Raw genomic sequence first — 15,982 nt, 5'->3', positions numbered from 1 at the left:
CACAACGCACCTTTCAAAAAATGTTTTTATTTGTAATAAGGAAAGTGTTCCATCGCTCTGGCAACGTCTCTATCTTTCTTTGGAGACATAGCCAGCTGCTTCACCATACAACTGGAGGACAAGTTACTGAAATGATAGTTTGAAATCAAGTCAGTCAGACGTTTGGGTCATTTTTAACACAAATAAGTTCACTGTAAAAAATATTCTGATTCTTAAGAGTCCAAGTACACAGTCCTGACTTGTGCGGTCATCATAGTCTCTCAGATTCAGCTAAAAACCCATATTAGCTTATGTTATTTGTCCATGTGGCCAAGAACAGCATGTGACTTGTCCGTTCAGCCTTAATTGTCCCTTAGTCAGAGGGTTCTTGGACCAATGGCCAGGTTGTTAATCCCCCTGCTGGTCATTTCTTTCTGTCAACTACGATGCGTCTAAATGTCAGGTTGATGCGAGGCAGGGAACTCTTCTTGCGGACAGGCAGGCTGTGGTACCAGAAAGTGTTGGTCGGGGAGTTCATGAGGAGGAGGCTCCCGTGAGCGAGCTCCAGCTTCACGGGTTCAATCTGCCTGAGGCTTTGTTTCCCCCGAGCATCTCTGTGCCGGAAGATAAAGTCTCGTGGCGCTCCCAGAGAGACGGAGGCGATGGGACAGAGGGGGTCCAGCTCCTTCTCATCATCACGATGCTCGCCCATGTGATCCTGGCCATCTTTGTACCTGGAGGCGAGAAGAAAATGTTTCAAGATTAAAGATTCAAAGGCTTTATTGTCTTGTTTATTAGCTAGTGTAAATATGGTAATGAAAATATTATGTCCCAGGCTCCTCCAACAATGCAACATATAAGACATAAACAATAAAACTGATTTTAAAAACCATACAATAGTGCAAGATTAGAATTTTAAATTGATTGAGATTTTAGCAGGGAGACAAATGTAAAACTTGTCTCTTTCCAGCTTTTATTCAGAAATGTCTCACCTGTTGACCAAGACGAAGTTGAACGCTTGTCCAGTTGTTTTAGTGACAGCATCCCGTATATATTCCAAGGTTGGAGTCCAAGAGTTGGCTAAACGTGTCACTCTTGAATAAGTGTAGGTGAGACCTGCATCTCCATATGTGGCTTGCTTTCTTGGTATATCGTACACCTTTCCAAACACCTGGACCTTAGCTTCTTCCCCTGGAACAAAAACAGCCACAATCGTTCAACTGTACACTACAACTCGTCCTAATGTTACAGAAAAAGGTTTGATATTGTACCTGTTGAGTACACCACCTCCTCCTCCAGCTGTTTACAGAGGTTGTCTGCTTCTTCTTTGGAGAACAGCAGAGCATAATCACAGTCTAGTCCTTCCGCCTCTATTTTCTGCCAGGGAACAGGATGAGAAAACTCCTCATCTTCCTCATCCTGCTCCATCCCCTCATCACTCTCCAGTTTGATCTTCTTCTGTGGACTTCTGGCTTCACTAATGAAGGAGCGTTTTTTCACAAACGTTTCCATTGCAGTCACCTGTTGTCTGGGGTTCTCAGTTGAAGGATTGTTAAGGACCTGGATGACGAAAGAAAATCAAACATTATCAATTGTGAGATTTATATAAAGAACTGTGAAACAAATCTGCAGAGTGGGTCTGCATCAAGTTTACTTCTCACCAATATTATGTTTGTTATTTTTTGTTGTATTCAGTGCTTTATTATTAAGTATAATAACGCAACTCACAATTATTTTTTGAATTAAATAACCTGTTAGCTACTAATTCATATTAATGACTAATTATATCTAAAATGATGTGCGATAATAGTGAAAACTCTCCCTGAGCCCAAGGTTAAAACTGTTCAAATAGTAAACACATGTAATTTACTATGATAAAAGACACCGAAGAAGCAGTAAATCCTCACATTTCTGAACATGGAACCACATTCATTTTGGCATTTTTCTTGAAAATGACTCTTTTTCAAAATAGACGATTCATTTATTTGTAATGTGGCCCATTAATGATCCCAACATGCCTTTATGCACAACGTAAAACAAAACCAACAGCCATAATAACCAATACAACTTGACGCAGAATAGATTTCACGGTAAACTTTACACAGAATTCATGAAAACCATAGATTGTTCTCGAAGCAATGCTTGACCCTTTACTTTGGTTATGGCTAGAAAGGATCCATCTTGTGTACAACTCTCGCAAGAGTTTGCAAGTCACGTGGCTGAATGTTTACGTTTGTCAGGCAGCCTTTCAGTTACGATCGTTAACATCAGTGGGCCACAGCAAATGATGGTGAGAAGCTAAACTATCTATTAATGATGTCAATGACAGGGAGTGTGATTGTTGAAATAGGGTGTTAGCGGTCTTGCTGTTCAAAGAAGAATGACAACACTGTAGATCACCAACACTATGGTTTATTTTTTATTCACAGGCAAGTCAACGTTGTCGCAGTAAAAGTCCCAAGATAGCTCCTGGTGCAATCAAAGGTTACTTTCAGTGTTTTACTATTATGTCTGATGTTTCTCTATTAATATTGCTGCTGCATTAATGTGTATGTTGCATGTGTTTCCGAGCCGCTCCGATTACAACGAGAGTTATATTTCGGTCTTCGCCCTCTAAGGCTATCGCTATTGGGCAGGGCCGGACTGGGACATGAGTCAGGCCGGGAATTATACACCCAGCCAGGCCACTACCAGTTTTCTTTTGTGCCATTTTCCTGGATTTATTTGTCAATATTTACAGCGTTGCTTGCTGCCCATAGTGATAGCCCTAAACTTTCAATCTACTACCCCAGAATAAACATATGGACATGGTTTAAGATTTTTTTTTAAATGTTGGACTTAAATGCATCAATCTGGTGCACTTTGAGGGGGAAATAAAGAGACTACACCCATATGAAACAGAACTGTATAGCCTACATTTAAATAATCATAAAATCATAAGAACATGGCCATAGCCAATAACATCCCATATCCAATATGAACAATATTGAAACTTGTTTATTTATTTGATTTTGGTTCATTTATAGTTGTGAGTGTGTCTGGGCTCCTGAACCAGCCTCTCCTGTCTCCCTCCTGCTCCTCTTTGAGGCAGCAGCAAAGACTAGTTTTAGCTCAACAAGTTTTTAAAGTGTATCTTACCTTTTTTCACCTAGTTAACATTTTTTTGTTATTATTCATGCATATTTTACTAATCACTACCCCTCAAATGGAAATATGTGTTTACATAAATGGTGACCAAACCGTTTGATACCCACAGAGAACTTACATTAAGTTAACTATCTAAACACTCGGAGTCCTTTACCTCACCTGAGCGGTAGTTATCAGTCTCAGTCTGACAGGAGAGGACTCTCCTCCACCTTGTTGACAGCTCATTATATCCGTTAGCGCAGCTAGCTAGCACCAGATGCTAACAACAACAATACACGTAACCGGTGTGCGCGCTTTCTCTCTCGCTCGCGCCACACATACACACCCTCACGAGCTTTGAATGACACACAGAGACCAATCGAGGGCATTAGTGTATGATCTGTATGAAAGTGGCCATGTCGGCAGGCCACATCATGTAGACAGCCAGTCACCCTCTGTGAGGGAGAGTCAGACCCACATTTGCGCAGCGTTGCGTTCACAATACAAGGCCCGAGTAGGCTTGTTTGAGACGCGTTGCGGCTCGCCTCGAAAGTAGACGAGAATAGCCGATCGCAGCCGGGGGAGGTCTCAAAAAGCTCGCCTGAGGTCGGACAGCTCGGAGTCGGCTTCTTATTCTTCTTCTCTCGGTTTTTTGGCGGATTGCATACCGCCACCTCCGGAGTCAAGGTTTGCATTTATAAATAATGCACAAATGTGTTTTATCGTTAATGTCAGATATGTACTAAGTAAATACATTTGTTCCTGCTCAAGATTAGATTCAACTTTATTGTTATTGCACATATTACAGGTACTGAGACAACAAAATGCAGTTTAGCTTCTAACCAGGTGCAACAAGCAGTAAAGTGAAAAGTAATGTACACAATAGACAGAATAAAATATAGAATGAATTGAATGATGAATAAACAGTGAGGGGTATGAATACACTAGATATCAGCCTGTGAGCAGTATGAACAGTGTGTATGAATGTGCTAAGATATATAAAGTATGAAAACGGTAAGCAGTGCAAGTATAGTATAAAATATATAGATATTAATGTCATGATGATAAACATTGTGGAACAATGATGAAAAATGGGAATGGATGTGGCGACGTAAAACTGACACAAAACAACAACAAACTTTTGCCGAGCCAATTGGAGAGTTTCATCAGCAGCACGGGGTAAAAACCACCAATGAGCGCTCAGCTCGAGATACCAGCGAGTCGTTTCCCATCAAGCATTTCGCTTCCGCAGCCCGTGGAGAGCAACTGCGCCGCCTCGCCGCGCCTCGCTCTCAAGGCTGCGGGCGTCTTTGTCCCGCGAGATTTCAACGTCTCATGTAGGCGAGCCTCCCTTATTATTATTCTTATTATACATCCATGGAGCCTCCAGAGCCAGTCGGACAAAATGACTAACCATCATGCAACGCACTAGCAAGACGTTGATCGCAACTGCGCAGGTCTCGCTTGTCTCAAACAAGCCTACTGTTTTCAGTTCTGCGCGGGTGCGCAGGGAGATCACCCAATAGCGATAGCCTTAGAGGGCTACGCCAATACTCATAGAAACTGGAGTTACAGTAGGTAACTTCAGTTACAACGAGCATGTGACGTCATATTTACACAAGACGGATCCTTTCTAGCCATAACCCTTTACTTTACCTGCTACAAACTGTGGAAAACCCCAAACAGCAGTGTGTGTCTTGAACATATCTCAGCTCATTAACATAACCCCGGTTCGTCACTTCGTGTTGGCGCGAACACTTCAGTCCCAGAGAGAGGGTGCTGGTTTTAGTTATCCGTTTAGCCCACCTCCGTTTCGTTCTTACCTTACCGTCCAGGTGTTTCAGCTAAAATGATTGGACAAAAAACGATTAACTCATTTTTCTCTCCAGTCTCGAAAAAGAGGATTTCTAAGGACGTAAATGAATCCGAGAAGGATGCAAAACACCCGGTGAGCACAATTTATATTATTTGTCATTTACCATTAGCCTCATGTAACGTGTGTAATGCTAAAAGATGCATATTAAAACATCACTTACATTGATTGTACTTGCATTAGTATTTAAAACGGAAGGGATTCGTAGTTTCCCGCGACACGTGCAGTGTAACCCAAGCTGCGTTCACAAGCACGGCTGTGTTCTTGATTGTTGATAAACGTGGTGCAATAGTCCGCCCACTACGATATGTTTGTAATACATTGTCGAAGGTTTTTAAAGCCTCAAGGCGCACCTTTCTCTCAAGTTTTGTATTTTGCTCAATACACCAAAATTGTGCAGAAGAAGCCAAAGTCCTCGGCGGTGGAGTCGGAGGTTTCCAGCCCGTCTCCTGCTCCTCTGTCCCCGGATCAGCTGGAGAGGATCGCCTGCAACAAGAGAGCAGCAATGGAGGAAAGGACTTCCGCAGAAACACCTCCAGGGTTTGGGGAAAGCTGGAGAGAGGGACTGTCAGTAGAGTTTGAAAAGCCTTATTTTAAAAACGTAAGAGAAAAACAAATAAAACTGCTCGTATAGTAAGCCTCGTGTTTCGAACAGTTTGAATAACTTTATATCTGTGCCACAGTTGATGGATTTTGTTTCTCAAGAGAGGAAGAGCTGCACTGTGTACCCTCCTGCTGAAGAAGTCTTCACCTGGACCCAGATGTGTGACATCCGAGATGTGAGTTTATCTGTCCCCTTAAACCCCCTTCATTTGTTATTGATCCATGGCATAAATAAGATAAGAAGTACTTTATTGATCCCAATTTGAGGAATTTTAAGAGACAAAGTATAATATAAATATAAAAACAAGGTGCACAAATGTGTAGAAAATAGCTTTAATATAGACTAAATATGTTTTTAAAGGTTGGCATACATGTAGCTTTTCTGTGTCTTTGTTTGATGCGGTTCCAGAGTCAAAACAATAATAAAATGACATTTTTTTTAGCCTTGTTTGAATGCCTGACGCCCCTTGTAGTGTCCTTTAACTTCAACAAACATGTATACCATCTTCAGTTCTATCTGTAAATCTGATATTAATTGATATTGTATATTCAAAAGAGATACTCTAGATAAACATATTTTACTGTTGATATGTACACATGTACTGTTCTCTTTGGTTTATTTTCTATTTTTTTGTACTGCTTATGCATACATTGGCTGTTTATATCTATTTTCCTTAACTTTTCATTCATGTGCAATGCATCTACATGCTGCTGTGACAAAATAATTTCCCTAACTGGGATCAATAAAAGTATATCTTATCTTAACAAACATACCCCCAAACAATAAACTTAAACTGTTTTATTTATTTATTGTGAGACATCCTCCCTCTCACTACGCTCATGCAGTATTACAGTGCATTCATAGCTTTTGGGACATAAATTGACAAGCATATCTTAGCACCTCCCATGCTCTAAATCCATAAAAAGCCGCCTACACAATGCAGCAGGCACTGAGGACAACACATGGATAATTAAAGTGCAACGAAAAATGGAAAATCCGAGTTAGTGGCAACGTATTTTGTGTTGCTGAAGATCTGTCTCTATTTCTAGGTCAAAGTGGTGATTCTTGGCCAGGATCCATACCATGGTCCTAACCAAGCCCATGGATTGTGCTTCAGTGTAAAAAAGCCAGAGCGTCCTCCACCCAGGTTAAAACATGTTCATTATCTCTGCCAGTGATCTTCTTCTTCTCTAAAATCACACAATGCAGTCATGTGCAATGCTTTGACATATTCAACACACATTTTGATGTTTTTTATTTGTAGTTTGGAGAACATGTACAAAGAACTGGTGACGGACATTGAAGGCTTTCAGCACCCTCGACACGGAGATCTGACTGGATGGTCCGAACAAGGTTATTTAAAAAAAAAAAAGAAGCAGTTTGTTGAATGTTTACGCAAAGATGATAGCAATTATCTGACTGCCGTCTTCTCCATCTGTGTCCTGGCTCAATCAGGTGTGTTGTTGCTCAATGCTGTGTTGACCGTCCGAGCGAGCAACGCCAACTCCCACAAAGGCAGAGGCTGGGAGACGTTCACTGACGCCGTCGTGCAGTGGCTCAGCAACAACCAGGAAGGCCTGGTGTTCATGCTTTGGGGAGCGTATGCTCAGAAGAAAGGAGCTGCCATTGATGGGGTTAGTCTGCAGCACTGTGGTTTTAAAAGAAAGCGTATTTCTAATGTTCATGCATCTAAGTTCATGTTTTCTGTGTCTGCAGAAACGCCACCTCGTCCTGCAGGAGGTGCATCCTTCCCCCCTGTCCGCTCGTAGAGGATTCTTCGGGTGCAAACATTTCTCCAAGGCCAACGAGTACCTGGTGCAATCGGGAAAGTCTCCCATAAACTGGAAGTCTCTTTGAACTGTTTTTCATGGTTCTCAACATGAATGTTCGTTAACTACAGATCAAAACCCACCCATAAGCTTCCTGTTTTATCAATAGAATGTGCAGATATTTCTTTATGAGAGTCAAGAAAATATTAAGTGTTTAACACTGAATATTCTTAACTATATCTTTCTCAATATGTTTTTCCAACATTGTAAATATGTCTGTGTTTTCTCTTTACTTTATTGAAATGTTGGTTCTATTAAAGAGTTTCTAAATAGTGGATATTGTTTCTTAATGTGATCACTCAGCCAGCTACCTCAGATACACATACCAAGTGGAGCAGCTCACGTCACACTGCATTTCAGAATCACTTCACATTAGTGGTTTCTTTTGTTTTAGTAAAATAACGTGTGGATCATGCACAAGGCTAAATAATAAGGCCACTGCTTTTCCTGCAAGTAAACATGTCAGTCATTTCACCAGCTGTCACTTTGCTTAAACTAACACAAGTTGCTTGAGTTTAATTAACATTCAGTTAAGTCAAATTAAGAAGTGGTGTAAAGTAACTAAGTACATTTACTCAAATACTGTTCTCAAGTACAACTTTGGGGAGACTTGTACTTGAGAATTTCCTTCTTTTTTTTTTTTTACTTCTACCCCAATACAGGTAAAGGTAAAAGGTGCACTTTTACTCCACTACATTTATTTAATACCTTTACTGCAGTTACTTAGCATATATATTTTTTAAATGTAAAATATAATCAACATTTAAATAAGACTTGCGTTACACATGTAGTAAAATTCATAAGCTACCCTTCAGTGTACAAAGTCATTAAAACTATTCCAGCTTTGATAACACTTTAATGCATCAATAATTATAATACAAACATATGTTATTCTTAAATGGTCGAATCTGCACTTTTACTTTTGGTTCTTTTAGTATATTTTGATACTAATACTTTTGTACTTTTACTTGAGTAACAGTTTTAATGCAGGACTTGTAACAGAGTATCCTAAACTCTGGTACTTCTACTTTTACTTAAGTACAAGATCTCAGTACTTTCATAACTTCTCCCACTTCTGAAATCAATTTATATAAAACATAATGCAGGGAAGTTGCCTTGTTTAAAACTATAAAAATAAACACTGTCCTTTTAATAAATTGACATTTACAACAGCACCCTCCTGTGCAGAATCCTTTGGGGGTAAAAAAACAGGAAGTAATTCGCCTTCTTGTCGACGTAAAGGCGCGGCTCTGCCAGTGACGTAATGACGTAAACAGGAAGATATTGGAAAGCTCCTTTTAAACTTCGCCCCTGTCAGTCTGTTAATGTTTGTGCAGTTAAACTACTGACAATGCCTGTGCAGAGCCTGCCAGTCCGGGATGCGTCCATACATTTCCGTTTACTGCAGCAGTATCTGGTTCTTCTGAAGAATTACCCCATCCTTACTAAGTCTGTGACGAGGTCTGTAGCTCTGCTTATTCCCTGACTGTCACTGTTCTGCAGCCTCGTGCTTGTTTCAAGTTGTTTACACAGTTTGACATTCAGAACAAATCAACGTGTTTTTGTATAGATTACTGTTTGCTACATTGTAATATGTCGCAATCTGCAGAGGTACGGAGAAGTACTCAGATTAAATAAAAGTAGAAGTATCTGAGTGTAGGAATACTCTGTTACTAGTAATGGTACTCCATTTAAAATGTTACTCGAGTTAAAGTACAAAAGCATTAGCATGAAAATATACTTAAAGTAGAAAAGTACACATTATGCGGGTTGGTCCATTTCAGAATAATATATATTATATTTTATTATATTTTATTGATACATTAAAGTGGTTTCAAATCTGGTAAAGGTGCTCCCTATTTATTTAATATATTTGAATACTGTGTAGGGTAACTGGTGAATATAATCCAGGTGTGACTAAAGTCTTATTTAAGTGTTGATTATATTTCACACCATTAATGCAAATCTGCAAAGTAACTACATGTAATACATAAATGCAGTGGAGTAAAAGTACCCTATTTAACTTTGAACTTTATTAGGGTAGAAGTACAAAGTAGCAAAAATATTTAAATAAATAAATACCTTTACTGTAGATTATTATATTTTATTGATGCATTAAAGTGTTATCAAAGCTGATGAAGGTGCAGCTAGTTTTATTGACTTTGTATTCTGAAGGGTAGTGTGTGAATATACTCCAGGTGTAACTAAAGTCTTATTTAAGTGTTGATTTATATTTCACATTATTATTCCAAATCTGTAAAGTAACTATCAGAATCAGAAATCCTTTATTAGTCCCACAAAAGTACAAAATACATGTAGTGGAGTAAAAGTACACTATTTACCTTTGAATTGTAGTGGAATTGAAGTATAAAGTAGCATACATTGTACTTAAGTGCAGTACTTGAGTAAATGTACTTCGTTACATCCCACCTCTGCGAATTTGTTAGCAGTTTTCAATGTGGTTGTTGACTTCAAAGTGTATCTCCTTTGTTTGCACTAACCACTGACTGCCCTCTGGTCTCATCACTCTGTAGCCAATCAGCTTCTGCCCTGAAAACCTCCCCTAGTTTTTGACACTGGTTTTATTGGATAATAATACTATGATAACTGTATCTGCTGCATATTAAAAGAGTTCTCTTGTGTGTTTTGATATTTTTAGTGGCATCCTCTCAGCTTTAGGAAATGTTCTGTCTCAGATTTTGGAGGCAAGAAAAAAGATCAAGAGTGGAGCCCCGGTCGGTGAGATCGACCCGGCTGCAGCTGCACGATATGCAACCTTTGGGTGAGACCTTATATGGAAACAAAATTGAGGGTTGATGTGCTAAATGACAGGAAAATACATGTAATGGTTTTTGATTGTGAGCTAAAATGCATCACCAATTGTGGGGAAATTACCTGTCCTCTATGTTCTCGTGTATTTCAGGTTTTGTATCACAGGTCCGGTGAGCCATATCTTCTACCAGCTGATGGAGGTGTGGATGCCCGCAACAGACCCGCTCTGCATAGTCAAACGTCTGCTACTGGATCGGCTTATTTTTGCCCCTGGCTTTCTGCTGATTTTCTACTTTGTTATGAACATCCTGGAGGTAGGTCATCTCAGAAACTGTCCCCCTTAACATCAGATTAAAGGAGCTCTGTAGTGATTTGAGATGCTCCGGCATTAAGTTGTGGGAATACACAATTGCAGCAGCAGAGGGAGCAATTTGTTTAGCCCTGAGTCTGGTTGAAGGAGAAAAAGGATACACCTCCTGTCATGCAAAGCAAATGTTCAATAACCCAGTTAGTCACAACAGTTTTTTTGTTCAAATTTGTTTGCATTTTACAGATTCAATGAAACTTCCTATTAAAGGTCTTTACAGTTTTAAAAATCAGAGATTTAAAAAGCCCCTGAAATGACCTTCCTAGATCCGGATCAAACCCGTCTTTTATTGAAAACCTGCAGAACTGATGTTGAACCCAACTGTTAAATGCTAAATTTGATAAAACATGGCCAAACTGATCATTATCTCGGATAAAATAATATTTATATTTGAACAGATTTGTGAATACTTGCTTCTGATTGTCAACTGCATTCTTCGGTCTGTTATTTCTATAGAGCAGACCTCTGCTATGCAAAAAAGATCATTGCTATGCAAGCAGTTATTTTCGCATTACTAATCTGATGTGTTAAAATGGTAAACTGCCCCTTTTAACATATGATTAAAACACTCATGCAATGCTTCAACCTACATTTTGACCACAGTATTTGGTCCAGTGTCTTCATGTTTATTGTATAGTAAACACATGCTTTATCGTTTTCATAGACAAATGAAAAATAAATGAAACCAAATTACCGTCCCATCTTTTCTACCAGGCAAAAGGATGGAGAGACTTTGAAAGCAAGATGAGAGGAAGTTACTGGACTGCCTTGAAAATGAACTGGAAAGTGTGGACTCCCTTTCAGTTCGTCAATATCAACTTTGTGCCTGTCGAGGTATGCCCTTCATTCATTGGCATCCTGTCATCAAACAAAAGATGAATCTCTTGTAATGGTTTCCCCCTTCCCTTCCTGTGTCTGTTTTTGCTTTCAGTTCCGAGTGCTGTTTGCCAACATGGTCGCCTTATTTTGGTACGCCTACCTTGCATCTGTGAGGAAATGAAGCTTCCCGACCTAACCTCACTGAACCGGAAGCTGTGGCTTTAACATTGGGCTGTTTTCTCTACTACCTTTTGACCTGTTTCTAAGATGGACACTAATTCTCACATACAGTTATTTGGATACACCTAAGAAACCTGTATAATGAGTTTAAGCCTTTATAACATGCTTTGGTATGTTAGTACATTTGTAATGACAACATAATACATGCAAGTGTTTTTTTTACAGAGCACTGCTTACAGAAATGTGATACTGTAGTGAACATTGTGAACATATTATTTTGATCATAATGTCAATTTTAATCCAATGCTAAAGTGTGTCTTTCTGGTTACTTCTGGTTGTGGTCTGTACAGAGTGCAGCTCAACCCTGAGCTGAAGATTCAGTAAAGAACAGGAAATGAGAACAGACATGCAAGATTACAATCTTTATTATTTTTTAACAGTGTACATTTGATGTAGTCAGATTTGAAGTGTCATAATACAATTATAACATGAAGATGTGTTTATAACATATTTGTAAAGCCAAAACAAAGAAAGTTTTATTTTTGGAATGATTTCTAATCGAGGAATGTATTAATGAGTGCAATTTAAATAAAAATATAAGCTAAATGATCTTCATTTTTAGATAAAATAAAGGAATGTCCAGAAATGTCTTTTAACTGAAAGTGTCCTCAGCCTCCTCTCAGCCGCAGGTTCAGGAAGATGGTGCTATTTGCTCGGACGTTGTAGTCGGAGAGTTTCCCCTCGTTCATCTCTCTGCTCTCGTGGAGGAGCCTCTGCTGGCTCACCGGGACCCGCTCTCTCTCCTCCACCCTGCTCCTGAAGTGGCTCACCATCTCATCCGGTTTGATGTCATACGTGCTGCTCACCCCCTTCTCGTTTTTGAGGAACACCTGGATTATGGCCGGTGTGGTCACCAGCAGGTTCACCTTGGCCCCGGAGCGCAGGCCGTAGGACTCGAGGGTCGCAGAGTCGTTGTTGAGAGTTGTGCTGCAGCCGTTCTCAAAGACCAGCTTCTGGGTCTCACATGAAATCCTTAGTTTCTGCTGGATGAGTATTTTCAGAGAGCCCACTGTGTCATGCGGGTGCACCCTCAGGATGTGGGAGCTCCCATTCATCAGACTGATGGTTAGATCCATGGTGAAAGTGGCCTGAAAGAAAGGTAAATACATTGAGAGGTGGAAGAAATACTAAGAGTGTGTACTTAATTAAAAGTAGAAGTACCAGAGTGGAGGAATACTCTTTTACAAGTAAAAGTTGTGCATTAAAAATGTTACTCAAGTAAAAGTACAAAAGTATTAGCATACAAATATACTTAAAGTATCAAAGGTAAAAGTACTCATTATGCAGATTGGCCTATTTCAGAATAATACAAGTTCCATGTTTTGATTATATGTTATTGATACATTAAAGTGTTATCAAAGCTGGTAAAGGTACAGCCTATTAAATAAAAGTGAATACTTTGGGGTAACCATTTCAAAACATTAATGCAAATCTGCAAGGTAACTAAATAAATGCAGTGGAGTAAAAGTACACTATTTACCTTTGAACTTTATTAGTACAAAGTACCAAAACATCCCCAACAAGTCTCTCATTTAAAAAAAAAAGTACAGTGAATATATTCTATACTTTACATCACTGAATACATTAATACAAATAAGTCCACTAGAAAAAAACTTGTTCCCCCCAGAGAATAAAGTGTTGCGGTACATTTCATGACAGTGCTGATAAAGAAAACTTCATACCTTGAGATAAGTTTAGAAAAATCCTCCAGAAATCGTCGCTCTTCTTTAAACTGACAGGAATCGTTTCTCCGGAGCAGCTGACGCAGGCTTCTTCTCTCCTCTGTTTATATACAGTCTGCCCAGCTGATCGAGCCCGCCCCCTGGTTTAAGATTCGTTTTCCCTTCCATGCCTTCATCATTTTCGGTTTCTATTATCCAAAAATGACCGGCAGTGTTTTGGACATTGTAAAGTGCACGAGGGCGTAGTCCCGGACTTTCCCCTTGACCTGAAGTTTTTTCTGTAATTGAATAAACTGATAAACTCAAAGTGACTCTTTAGTATTGTTATTTCATAAATTTAAACCAGGGGTGTCCAAACTACGGGCCGCGGACCATTTTGAATCGGCCCTCAGCAAATAAAAAAAGTATAATGTAACATTGACAAGTGGTCTTATTAACACAGTAGTATTCATGTGTTAAGACTACTTTTCAAATAAATTCAGTCAATTAAAGTTGGAAACATTTTCTAGCATAAATTATCTTATTTGATAAGAAAAAAGCCCAATGACTTATTTACATAACAAGCTTGAAATACACCCTTCCTATTTCTCCCTATTAGGCAATCTGAGCTTCTGTTTGAAGGGATGAGCTGCTAACACTCACAAGCATAATTTACCTACATTTGATTGATTTAGCTAATTTATAAATGAACTAATGAGGCAATATACCTCTAGTGAGGGGCCCAGCCCTTCGTATATTTTTCTGTATGTGGCCCTCGGTGAAAAAAGTTTGGAGACCCCTGGTTTAAACCATAACAATAACAGTACTGAACTAAGACTAGACTGTAGTTAAACCAAAAAGTGAACGCGATAACTGTAGGAAGTTTGTCTAAGATAAATTGCATGAAATTTAACGCAGATTATTTTGTGTAATTATTGCATCAGAGATGTATTTTTGGAAACTGTTGATAACATTTTTCTTTCTGTATGGTGTATTTGTTTTAACAATTGGAAATAATAAATAGTCTCTTCTCTTTTACTACCAATCTTGTTCTGTTATCTCTTTGGTTTTTCTAACTTTATACTTTACTAATGCAGGAGGACTGTTCAGCATGGGAGAGCTCTGTTCATTAGGTCTTTACTTGGCCCTCCTCTTGTGATAATTAGTTTGTATCTTAAATAATAATACAGACTAAAACGGTTTTTTTACACCACTTAAAATGAAGGCCTCACAACCTCCCTGTAAAGCTCAGGTGATCAGAGCCTTAAGGCAGGTTTATGATTCACAGATTAGATCATGTGTTGACAGGTCTGCATCGTTTTTAAAAGGAAAGGGAAAATCCTTTCATCAGTTAAAATCTAAATAACACGTCAGTCTATTATTAGTCACACACAGTAAACCTAAAACAAACAAAACGAAAAGATAGAACATGTTTTTTATTACCAAAGTTAAACAACACTTGAATAAAAACAGGACATCTGACAATCACTGTCACAATGTAAGTCACAAGCCCTGTACAACATTCCTTATCAATGTCCTCATAACACAGGTTGTCCAAACACAGAAAAGACCTGTCTGTGCTGCCCCAGAACGCCTCGTTGATTTCTCTTTTTCTTCCTGGGTACAGTGATGTGACCATACCCAAATGGACCAATCCGTGGAGCTCCTCACACACACACACACTCTCTCAGCGGCGAAACTGTGAGGGGGGGGGGGGGGGGGTTGCTGCAGATGGGGGTGCTGCAGCCCCCTCAGCACCCAGCCCGCGTCCATTTGCGATGTCTCGCTGTCTCGCAGATCCGCATGCAGCAAGCAGGAAACGAACCCAGCTCACACTGTCCGCTCCTCGCAGCAGCGAGCCGCGCAACGTCCCGCCAACACGGCACCCAGACCCCACGCAGTATTCTCATCGGTTTGTCCTTACTGGTGTCATTTTCTGGTTGCTAACGCCATAGCAACACATAATCACTGATGTTCCGCTGTAATGGTGGTAGACTCATCAGAACAGAGTGGGCTCACAAGGAGGGAGGGTGGGGGGGAGGTCCAACAAGCCGTTTAGGACAGAGAGTGAATACACATACTATACAGAGATGCTGTATGAGAAACCAATGTGAGTTTGGAAAATTGCACAACTATTCTAATATACCTCAACAATGGAATTATGATCAGTATAAATGGCCATGACATGGGACCTTTAAGTCTTTAGAATCTGGTTTGTGAATCACAACACTGCCTGATAGAAAATGGTATCTTTACACACCTTTAACCTTATAAAATATTGTGTCTTTTGAGATTTGGATATTGCACCAGTCCATATTAATATATTCTTTAAACTCTGATTAGTTATTCAGCCATAGAGAAGCCAGTAGTACAAATGTATGGGAAGAGCATATAGTGCAGGCAAGTGTAGAGAGGCAGAAGTACATCAGCAACCAATGGGGCCTTGTTCAATTTCATTCCCATATACTCTTAATTATTTAAAACCAATGATACAATCCGCTCTAATGTTTAAAAATACATGTATTCAGGTTTATTCTCACCTAGTGGTGCCACAAAATATTCTTCAACAGTGTGTTTGAAGAGCAATATTTATGCAATAGGCTCAGTTTAAAACTGTGCTACAGTTGGGGCTCATTTGATATAGCTGGGATGAGGAGGCCAACATACAAATACACTGTTTTCATAACTGGTTGAACCATACCTGTCCTCCAG

At 39.5% G+C, this 15,982-nt stretch overlaps 4 protein-coding genes across 9 annotated transcripts; 2 read left to right on the top strand and 2 right to left on the bottom strand.

The window, feature by feature from the left end:
* Positions 1-7: 7 nt before the first annotated feature.
* Positions 8-5,457, bottom strand: alkbh2 (alkB homolog 2, alpha-ketoglutarate dependent dioxygenase). 6 transcript variants are annotated; one of them, XM_034238262.1, is made up of 4 exons: positions 5,332-5,457; positions 1,251-1,539; positions 972-1,170; positions 8-713 (listed from the first exon to the last, which is right to left on the bottom strand). In XM_034238262.1, exons 2-4 carry the CDS (start codon positions 1,489-1,491, stop codon positions 404-406), a joined length of 750 nt encoding a protein of 249 aa, XP_034094153.1. In that variant the 5' UTR covers positions 1,492-1,539; positions 5,332-5,457; the 3' UTR covers positions 8-403. The 6 variants fall into 6 exon arrangements, with proteins under 6 accessions (XP_034094153.1, XP_034094151.1, XP_034094149.1 ...); XM_034238260.1 differs by having other exon boundaries at positions 5,142-5,384; XM_034238258.1 differs by lacking the exon at positions 5,332-5,457 and adding an exon at positions 4,296-4,352.
* On the top strand, positions 2,178-7,686 carry unga (uracil DNA glycosylase a). Its single transcript, XM_034238257.1, has 9 exons — positions 2,178-2,269; positions 2,409-2,463; positions 4,995-5,053; positions 5,379-5,579; positions 5,662-5,757; positions 6,632-6,729; positions 6,847-6,935; positions 7,038-7,216; positions 7,299-7,686. Exons 1-9 carry the CDS (start codon positions 2,264-2,266, stop codon positions 7,437-7,439), a joined length of 924 nt encoding a protein of 307 aa, XP_034094148.1. The 5' UTR covers positions 2,178-2,263; the 3' UTR covers positions 7,440-7,686.
* Positions 7,687-8,666: 980 nt separating this feature from the next.
* On the top strand, positions 8,667-12,155 carry LOC117561063 (peroxisomal membrane protein 2-like). The gene is made up of 5 exons (XM_034238264.1): positions 8,667-8,872; positions 10,071-10,193; positions 10,335-10,497; positions 11,265-11,384; positions 11,482-12,155. The coding sequence occupies exons 1-5, from the start codon at positions 8,763-8,765 to the stop codon at positions 11,548-11,550; spliced, it is 585 nt and encodes a 194-aa protein (XP_034094155.1). The 5' UTR covers positions 8,667-8,762; the 3' UTR covers positions 11,551-12,155.
* Positions 11,959-13,412, bottom strand: LOC117561064 (polyubiquitin-B-like). Its single transcript, XM_034238266.1, has 2 exons — positions 13,292-13,412; positions 11,959-12,697 (listed from the first exon to the last, which is right to left on the bottom strand). The coding sequence occupies exon 2, from the start codon at positions 12,683-12,685 to the stop codon at positions 12,218-12,220; it is 468 nt and encodes a 155-aa protein (XP_034094157.1). The 5' UTR covers positions 12,686-12,697; positions 13,292-13,412; the 3' UTR covers positions 11,959-12,217.
* Between the last annotated feature and the right edge of the window lie 2,570 nt (positions 13,413-15,982).

Source organism: Gymnodraco acuticeps, unplaced genomic scaffold, assembly GCF_902827175.1.
Source record: "Gymnodraco acuticeps unplaced genomic scaffold, fGymAcu1.1, whole genome shotgun sequence".
Lineage (NCBI taxonomy): Eukaryota > Metazoa > Chordata > Actinopteri > Perciformes > Bathydraconidae > Gymnodraco > Gymnodraco acuticeps.
The sequence above is the reverse complement of the archived record's forward strand: the minus strand, read 5'-3'. Positions and strand labels throughout refer to the sequence as shown.